The sequence below is a fragment of the Buteo buteo genome, chromosome 18 (genome assembly GCF_964188355.1).
Source record: "Buteo buteo chromosome 18, bButBut1.hap1.1, whole genome shotgun sequence".
NCBI lineage: Eukaryota > Metazoa > Chordata > Aves > Accipitriformes > Accipitridae > Buteo > Buteo buteo.
In genome coordinates, this window is record NC_134188.1 from 5,303,967 (window position 1) to 5,313,402 (window position 9,436).

General features: G+C 55.1%; 1 protein-coding gene across 1 annotated transcript; it reads right to left on the bottom strand.

Annotated features, from left to right (window-relative positions):
* Positions 1–1,832: 1,832 nt before the first annotated feature.
* GSX1 (GS homeobox 1) lies at positions 1,833–3,045 on the bottom strand. The gene is made up of 2 exons (XM_075050411.1): positions 2,658–3,045; positions 1,833–2,188 (listed from the first exon to the last, which is right to left on the bottom strand). Exons 1-2 carry the CDS (start codon positions 3,043–3,045, stop codon positions 1,833–1,835), a joined length of 744 nt encoding a protein of 247 aa, XP_074906512.1.
* Between the last annotated feature and the right edge of the window lie 6,391 nt (positions 3,046–9,436).

Here is a 9,436-nt window from a genome sequence, read left to right on the forward strand (position 1 = left end):
GGTCCTGCCTTGTGCCTGTCCTGCACTGCCACGTCTCCAGGGTCCCCCAGGTCCCACACCGTCCCAGGGAGTGTGGGATGGAGCTGCAGGAGCCTGTGGGTCTCCCGGCCTCAGAAGCATGCAAAGAGCTGCGGGGACCTGGGAAAGGCAGAGTGTGACACGTTTGTTTTATGGACAGGACCTGAGGCTGTCCCGGCAGTGGCAATTTTACCAGCTCTGCCTTCATGCTCAGTCCTCGGGGGACCCCACACCCAGCTCAGCCCGTGTGCGGGGCTGTGTGGACCTTCTCCGCGGTGATTTCCCGGGAGGGACGACATCTCCGCTCTTGTCTTTTCGCAGTGGCCTCGGTTATTTCGGACCCGCTCTGGGATGAAAAGCAGGTCCCGTCCCGCTGCGGGCAGGGACCGATGGCAGCCCAGGGACCCAAGCACAGAGCACGAAACCCACCGGGCCCGTGGGAAGACCTGGGACACCGACGGCAGGGACGGTCGGTGCAGGCCACGGGTGAGCCCGAGGGGAGCGGGGGTCCCCGCACAAAAGGGTCTTTCCATCCCCAAACGAAGTGGCGGTGGGAACGCGGAGCCCCGGGGGTCCCGCACCTTCGGGGGGGCAGATACCGGTCCGGCACCCCCGGGGGGTTGCGGGACATGCCGGTTGCTTTTCCACCGGGGCTTTCCAACGAGGAACCGAGCGTAAAAACGAGCTGTCAGGTTCCCCGACGGCAAAACGCGCGGAGCGGGGCTGCCGGAGGCCGGTGGCGGGGCAGGGGGGAGCCCCAGCACGGCACCGGTACCGGTACCGGTGGGTTAACGGGAGGCTGGCTCCATCCTTCCCCGGTAGCGGCGGTGGGTACCCGGAGAGAGAAGCCGAGCCTAGCCGCCAGCCCGGTATTTGTATTCACCTATAGCCGTGCGTAAAGGTGTGTGCAAACGGGGTATTTCTCTCCAGCAAACACGAACGGGGTGGGAAGGGAAAGGTGGGAAGCCGAGCCGACCCCAACCCCACCTTTAGCTTCGGGGGGAGGACTGCGAGCCCCCGGACAAGGGTCCCCCGTACCTTCAGAGCAAGAAGGAGTCCCCGCCGTCCAGCCCTGGCCGGGGCGGGCGAGTCCCGGTAAGAGAAAGAGAGGGATGGAGAGAGACGGTGCTGCCGGCGCACCTCCGCGGCCACCGAGCGGTTGCTTTCTACGGGAGGGGAGGGAAATAAACCACCAACGAGCATTTTATTGTCATCATCATCATCACCATCATTATTATCATCGCCATCGTCGTTTCTCTGCACATAAATAAATAAATAAATATCTCCCGCCGCGGGGAGGGAGGGCAACGGAACGGTACAACCACAGCTGCGCGGTCGAAACAAAACCGAGAACAATTTTGGAAAAGGGGGGGAAAAAAAAAAAAAGAAGATAACAACCTAAACAGCCCCCGACCCTCCCCGTCCGCCGGTTTTCGGGCAGCGCCGAATTCCCGGAGGGAAGCCCGGGACGGCATCCCTGCGGGCTGCCCGTACCGCCCGCCTCCGCGCAGAATCCGCGCCTGTCTCGGTACGCGGGGGCTGAGCCCGCGGGGAGAGAAGGGAGACAGCACTACTGGGGGACGCCTGGGGTCCTAGGGAGCAGTTTATTTACAACAGGGGCGCACGGACACCCGCCCCCGTGGGCCGGGGCTCTAGAAAGGCGAGAAAGTCCTTCGGCAATTACACAGATTATACAAAACGATAGAAAAATCCTTCGGCCGCCTGTCAGCACCGGAGCAAGCGGGACCCCCCCCCCCCCACCCTCCGGCTCTCGCCACAGTTCTTGGGGAGCCGGGGTGGGCTTGCGGGGGGGGTTAGGGGGTGACTGCGAGGCCTCTGTCGTCCTTCCCCGAGGAGGACGGAGACATGCGCAAGTCCTCGTCGTCTTCCGAGCACTTGGTGGTGGAAAGGGACGAGCATTTGCAGCCGTGGCCGCCCCCCCCGCCCCGGTGGGAGCTGCTTTTGCCTTCTTTCTTGTGCTTGACCCGTCGGTTCTGGAACCAGATCTTCACCTGCTTCTCGGAGAGGTTCAGGTAGGTGGCGATCTCGATTCGCCTCAGCCGGGAGAGGTACATGTTGGAGGCGAACTCCCTCTCCAGTTCCAGGAGCTGCGTGCTGGTGAAGGCGGTGCGCATCCTCTTGCTGCTGGGCAGCTGGCTGGACGTGCTGTCTGCGGAGCGGAGAGCGGGGGGCACCCTCAGGACCTGCCGGACCCGCCGCCTCCCGCCCACCCTGCAGCGCCGAGCACCCGCCCGTCGTTCCCCCCCCACCGCCTCCGCCGCCCGCTCTGCGGAGCCGCAACCCTCCTTCCCCCGGGGGGGACCGGCAAAGCGGCTGCCAGGCTGGAGCCCGAGCTCAGGGGGTACCGGGGCCGCCTGTGTGTCCCCCCCCCCCCCCCGCCAACTCCCCGTTCGCACCGCCTGGGTCGGAGGCTCGGCGGGCAGCAGCGGGGCTTCCCCCGCGCATCCCCCCGGGGCACCGGCGGAGAGAGGGGTGCCGGGACTCCCCACCCCCCCCCCCAACCCCGATGTCCCTTCGGCAGGGTCTTGCCTCCCCCCTCCCCATCACCTCCCCGCAGCGACCACCGTTAACATGCAGGCGTGCTCCCCACCCCCCCCCGTGTCCCCCCCCGCCCTTACCCACGGAGATGCAGTGGAACTGCCGGGGGTCGGGCAGCGGGTAAGCCCCCTGGTAAAGCGCCGGTGCGTGCCCGACGCTGACGGCGGAGACGGAGTGCTGCTGGCGGGCCAGGGGCGAGTGGCAGTACTGGGAGCCGAAAGGAGGGAAGGAAGCCTTGAGGAGGGGGATGGCGGGCGGCGGCGGGTGCAGCTGGGAAGCGGTGACACAGAGCGGGCAGACGCAGAGCAAGCCGGCTTTCCGAGCGTGGCAGGACCCGGCCGGTAAGGCGGGCAGCGGGTGCGAAGGGTGCACGGCGTAGGGAAAAAGAGGCGGCGGGGGGCTGCCCTCCCCTTTCTTCTCTCCCGCCTCCCGCAGCACCAGCGAGTCCACCAAAAAGGAGCGCGGCATGGCCCGCCGCCCCGCGCAGCGCCCCCCGCGCAGCGCCCCCCGCGCAGCGCAGCGCACCCGCGCAGCGCCCCCCGCGCAGCGCCGCTGGCCAGCCCGAGTGGTGCTGAACGGCGCCCGCCCGCCCGCTTTAAATAAGCGCCCGCGCCATGTGATGGCGGCGCCGGGGCGCTCAATGGGGCTTTTCTTGTGCCTCTTTCTCTTGGCATTCACGCCGCACGCTCCCTCATTATTTCCCTTGTTAACTAAATGAACTGCATAATGTACTCTATTCTTGTCGACCCCACCCACGCCGTAGCAGGCGGCCTCTCCCCTCCTCTCCCTTTGGCGGGGTTATTTTCTCATTCTCTCGCGATTTAATATTCTTTTCTTTCTCTTTATCGCTCTCCTTCGCTTTCAGCCCCAGCTTTCAGCCCGCTCCCCCCTTGTTTATTTTGCCGGCTGCAGCCGCGCTCTCCGCCGGCCCCAGCCTCCCCTGCCACCCCCCCGGTGCCTTTCCCACCTGTGGCACCAGGTCGGACCCCCCCCCCCCACCCCCGCCCCAGCCCGGCCGGTCTCCGTCTTTCCCCTCGCCACCACCGGGCTGCTTCGTCCCCGTTACCGCCGTCCCTAGCCCCGCGTCTTTGTTCCCAGCCCGGTGCCGGGACCCGCCGCTTACGGCTTTCGCCGGCGTCGGGCGAAAGTCCCGGTTACCGGGATGCTCCAGCCGCCGCTCGGCCGACAGCCGCATCCGTCCCGTTCCTGCGTGGGCGTGGGAGCCCGGGCACGGGGGAAACGACGGCGGAGGGCCACAGGCAGCGTGGGCGCGCTGGTGCGGGTAGAGAAACCCCGAGACGCTGATCCGTGTCGGTGGCACCCACGGCGAGCGCCTAACGGGAGGGAGGAGGGGGGCTCGGTACACTCCGCACCTCTTTACACCTCGTCCCTCTGCCCGGTTTTAGCTGTCCCGGTCCCGGTCCCGGTCCCGGCCACGCTGACCCGTCTCCGCACCGCACCAAATTGCCCCGGGAATTCCCTGGGATTACGGGGACCGACAGTGAAACGGTTTATTTCTTCCGTACGGTGAGATTTAGCTTAAACACACGGGCCGTGTCTGCATTTCTGAGCACAGGGATCTGCAAAACTTCCAGCGGGCTCCACGGCTCCTTTCTGCGCGTTTCTCGGTGCCAACGCGCACCGGCGCTTCCCCGCGCAGCAGCTCTCGGCGTGGGGCTCCCCGGAGGTGAATAAAGAATGCTAACAAATCATAATAATAAAAATAATAAAAAATTCCCTCCGGGTACGGTTTCTTCCCCCATCTTCCCGTTTAATATACGGGGGAAAAAAAAAAAAAAAAAAAAGGACAAACGCACCCGCCGACTCCCGTCAAAACGTGGGGAGATTTCTGCCTCCAGTAACCTGCCCGCCTCAAAACCAAATAGACTTTTTTAAATGAAGGGAAGGAAAAGCCTTAAAAGCAGCGTCCTCCCCTGCCTCCGGCTTGTGCAGAGGCTGTTCTTGCCTGGAGTCGCATTTCTCACTGAAATCTACGGGAGTTTTGCCGAGATCCTGTTGATGCCCGAGCCTAGAAATGTGCGAATGTGCACGAATAAATGGCGAAAAATACAGAGCGAACAAAAACGAATGGTTGTAAAAACTCGCTCCCGCAATGGTCTGGAAAGGATTTCTAAGTGTCCTTCCCCCGAAAGCGTTAATGGGCTTTGGATTTGTTTTGTTTTGTTTTGTTTTGAAGGACCTGGCAATTTAAAACATTTTCCGCCGGAGCTGGCGCCGGGGAAGGGGCACCTCTCCCCGCAGAGAAGTGGGCAGCCACCGAGGGGGGCTGGATTCAGGCTCAGCCCGAGGGATTCCCGCTGCCCAGGGGCTGAACCCCAGGGCTCCGAGCCGCAGGGAGGCAAAGGGTTAACAGCTCCTGAATGCACACCAAGCCCAAAGCTACTGGGAAAGAATATCCAAAAAAATAACCAGTTTTTTTTTCCAGCCGCTGGACCTTATTGAATGTCATTGAAGAAAGTTTTGAATGCCAGATAAAGAGAGGCGAATTAAAGTGTGTGACAGCAGAGGATAAGCAAACACAAAGAGAACTCTGTCACACTTTGGGCAAAATCCGTGGGCTTTTTACCAAGCCTCTTCGCTATGATTGAATTAAGTAATAGGAAAACATTTTCTTTCAGTTTAGAGCCATTAGACAAAAACTTCAAAGCGAATAACACTTTTTAATGTGCAGCCCAACAATGGAATCTGTTTTGTGCTGAAATGTTTAAATGGTTTGTTGTGCAACTGTGGGCTGAAATAACCCAGACTGCAGCAAAATAGCATCCTTCAGGCCGTTTTATGAGCGCTTGAAACTAGCACAGACCTTTAATCCCAGAGCTTTAAACCAGCCTCCCCTCTCGCCCCCCCCCCTTTTTTTTTTTTTTTTTTTTAATAGGGGAAATTCACCTCGTACGTTCGCTGTCTCGAAGCGATCGCCGCTAAACGAAATCGGCACCGGGAGCGGGGGCAAGTCAGCCGCCGGCGGCTCGGGGGGGGACCCGGGGGGGTACGGGGGGGACCCCAATCCCGGCACGGTGGGGTTGACCCCCACCAGGACCTGGTTTTGTTCTGCAGTCCTGCGCTGGCTGTCACCCCCCTGGCCGGAGAAAGGGGATGGGGAGAGGGAGGCATTAGGGTGCCCATCGTCTGGGGGGGGGGTCTCAGTGGAGGGGGGGTCAGCTATCATCCGGGGGATGAAGGAAAGAGAAGGGCAAAAGCCTTAGAACTGAGGCTTGTGTCCCCCCTTGGGGGCTAGGGGGGCTCGGCCACCGCTGCCTGCCAGGGGAGAAGGTGTCAGTCCCACCGCCACTGCCTGGGGACAGCTGGATGGGAATCGGCTGGAGAGAGGTCCCTCATCATTTTGAGGGGCCAGCCACTGCCTTTTGTGATGAGGCCGGGTGGTTGCCGTTAATATTTGGGGGGTGGGAGTTGATGCACACCATCAATCCCTAAGGAGAGCATGGAGAGGTGCGTTAGTTTGGGGGCAGGGGGAGGTGAGGGTGGGATCCTGCTAGGGTGGGACAGAACCACTATTTCCAAGGAGACCACGTCCTTGGTAGCTGAGAAGGGCTGATGATTCGTGGGTGACTGTAATATTCCCCAGCCTGATCCGAGAAATGATTTTCTAATGAGAAATAACAAAACGTAAATCAAAGCCAGTACTGAACCACAAGCCACACACCGTGCGGTGGATTGTCCGCACGTGGCTTTTTACATTGAACAAACACACCCAGGAGCAGACCTGTGCACCCCTTTAATTAACTTGTCCACAGAATGAATCTGAGTTTACTTGAGTAACTGGAAATATATTTTTTAAAAATCACTGCTTTATCAGCAAAGTTGATTTTTGTGGCTGCTGTACTTTCCTCATTGGTCTCTTGCTTCATTGAACAGGACTAACTGCATGAACAGATCCCCAAAACATGTTGATTTTGGCTCCTGACTCAAACCATACTCTGTACAGAATGGATCTTCCCTCCTGGGCTTATCTTGCACACTGACACAACAGTGCCTGCGTGACCAGCCACTTTTGCAGTGTTTAATTCCACAGTATCTCAGAGGAGAGGCAGAGCAAGCTCCATTCTGCCGATGGACCACCTAGGTGAAGTGATGAGGGCTGGTAGCTATCTGGGACCAGCAGAAGATGATGCTTGTGGAGTGTTTGTGTCACTCTATTTTTATGTGAAGCTCAGTGTCTGAAAACTGCAGCGGGTATTTTGTGCACCGACTCCGGCGAAATGCTGGAAGTGTTCGGCATCCTCAAAGCCAAGGTTCAGGGAAGGGAAGCAGTCAGTGAGACAGTGAGAAGAACACAGGTACTGAGTAACTACAGGGGGGGAAAAATAATCACTTTTTATCATGTGCTCAGTGATCTACTTTGCACTGTCTGTGAATACCATCAGAGAAGGAGAAATAAAACCCAGCCTGAACACAGGTTACATCCCATCAGACCAGAAGCCCATCTACAGCCGTAACAGTAGTGGCTGTAGTGGAAATCTAAGGAATTCTATGGGAAAAGGACAAGTGTAGGGTGATAATCCTGTGGTTTACTCCTGGCCTCCAGTGATCCACAATGCAAGGGCTTCCAGAAACATAGGTTATAGGTTTGTGTTTAATTCCAGTTCTTCCAAAATAAAGGCAAAACCACAGTTTGCTTTGTCATGAAGTTGTCCTATTTTTTTCCTTCAGTTCTTGTCTTATCTATCAATTCCTTCCAAATTTACCATTGTATAAATTTGGTAGCCTACCAGCGGTGGCCTTCACCGTGCAGCCCCGCTATGTTCCCATCGTGGTTCATCCAGTTTCATCTAGTTTCCATCACAAGGCAGTATTTACTCTCTACCAGTAAAACCCATGCCACAGGAGGATCAAACCAAAGCTGCTTGTTTCCAGGACCTATGTTTTTTTTCCTTTGATCACTTCAAACAGCAGATATCTAGGGTGGAGGTTTGCCATTCAGCTTTTCTTCAGGCCCCTTGCTTGCTAACAGGGTGGGTCTATAAGGGAATCCTGTAATCATCTTCTAAGAAGACAGTTTGCTGCTCTGTTTCTCCTCCTTGTTTTGACCGTTCACTCAGGAGGAGCTGTCAAAGAAGTAGTTGGACAGAAACGATGAAAAAGTAACAGGAAAAGTAGGAACATGTAAAATACACAATTTAAAATAGCCTTTTGCTTTTATAGAGAGACCACATTTCAAATTGCTGGTGCCCTTGTAAGACAAAAGGACACACAGGATGAAGAAGTACTTGAGAGTAATGAAGACAAGGAATTACAAAAAGGAGCTGGATATGAGTTCTGTAGATTTGGCTAAATTATTAAATCATTAGAGATATGGTCCTTCAACCTCAGAATCCACTCTGTTTCCCAGCCATTTTTGATTGTCATCTTCTTCTTTCTCCAGATTTCTCGGCTTTATGTATGCAGAGTCCTTCACAAACTGAAAGTTTTTGAGGTTGTCAGTCGGCTCTTTGAGAACATCCAAGGGGAAATTCTGTCATCTCATACGGTGAGAGACTATATCGTATCTGTTATTTATATGAAGCATTTGAACAGTTTTCTGCAGCCTGATGAACTTTGCAGGTGTTAATCACACTCATGTAGCAAGTGCTGCACAAGCCATATTGATCTGTAGCATGTCTACTTGTGATTACGGATACACTGGTTTCAGTGTTGGTTTCTCGTCCCCTGACTGGCAGATTTGGAGGGTTCTGAGGTCATTGTGGTTATTGCTGAATGACACATCTGGTTAGTGCATTCTGTGATGGAAGAGAGACAAATAAAGGTCTATTAGAGTCACTGTTGAAGATCTTTCTTCAACTTCTCTGAACTGAAGTTCTACAGGAAGCTGATAGGAAAAAAGCAGAATTTCCCTGCCACTTAAAAAAGAATACCAAAGAGCTGAAGACGTTGGAGTCAATAAAGGCACTCATGATCAAACTCTGCTTGGAAGACTCTCAGGACTTAAACTTCCCAGTCAGAGTTCCCCAACACACAGAAGACATTTCCTAGGTGGTTTTGCAATGCTGCTATACAAGCCACACGCAGAAACACACCATGAGTGTTGCCAAAGGAGGAGTACGGCAAATGGGGCAGGGTGTTTTGCTTTGGAGCAATAGCTAGGAGGTTGTGCACGGTGAGTGGCAAGGGTTGTGAGAAAAGAGGGAGGCTTGCCTGCCTGCAGCAGGGTTTCCTGGCCACTGCTGGTGGCCTAGAGACAGAGCCTGAAAGTCCCAGATGAGAACCGTGTAGCTTGGTTCCTTCATCGATGTTGGCAAATGCATGTTCCTCAAGTTGGCAAATACATGTTCCTCAAGTGTTTATCACACACGAATGTCAAATTATTATCTTAGATGTTTATTCAGCTTGTGTAAAGCAGACCTCACCAAGGCATGTTAATTCCTTTAACTTGCCAGCCCTGGCAGCAGACTGAGAACACTCTGAACTGACAAAATCATTTTCTTCTTTGTATTACATTTTGAAGACTTAAAACCCCCTTTTGAATACAGTAGAGCATTCAGAACATATTAGGTTACATGTGTTTGTGTCTGCATATCTGGATTTGAACTTATATATTATTCAATATATCAATCAATACATCAAGTGTTTAGGATGGGTGTGTATAGCCATACACAACCGTATTGTAGCAATTTTATAGATATAATTTCCTGGAAACTGATCACAGTCATTTGTTGACTTCCTTCTATTTGCATGGAAATCTTCCAGTATACAGCAGAATATTTTTTAGAGACACAAAACATGCATTAGTTAACAAAACCCACCAATATGGATAGCCAAGTCAGTGTATGACGAACTTGTGTGATGGCACTGCATTTTGTGTGTATTTATTACAAACGCAAGC

What these genes read in the sequence shown, in the direction of transcription:
- GSX1 (XM_075050411.1), bottom strand. Translation starts at nt 3,045, where the DNA reads ATGCCGCGCTCCTTTTTGGTGGACTCGCTGGTGCTGCGGGAGGCGGGA. An exon ending in GTTCCACTGCATCTCCGTGG is followed by an intron (nt 2,189 to 2,657) that starts GTAAGGGCGGGG and finishes TCCGCTCCGCAG; the next exon opens with ACAGCACGTCCAGCCAGCTG.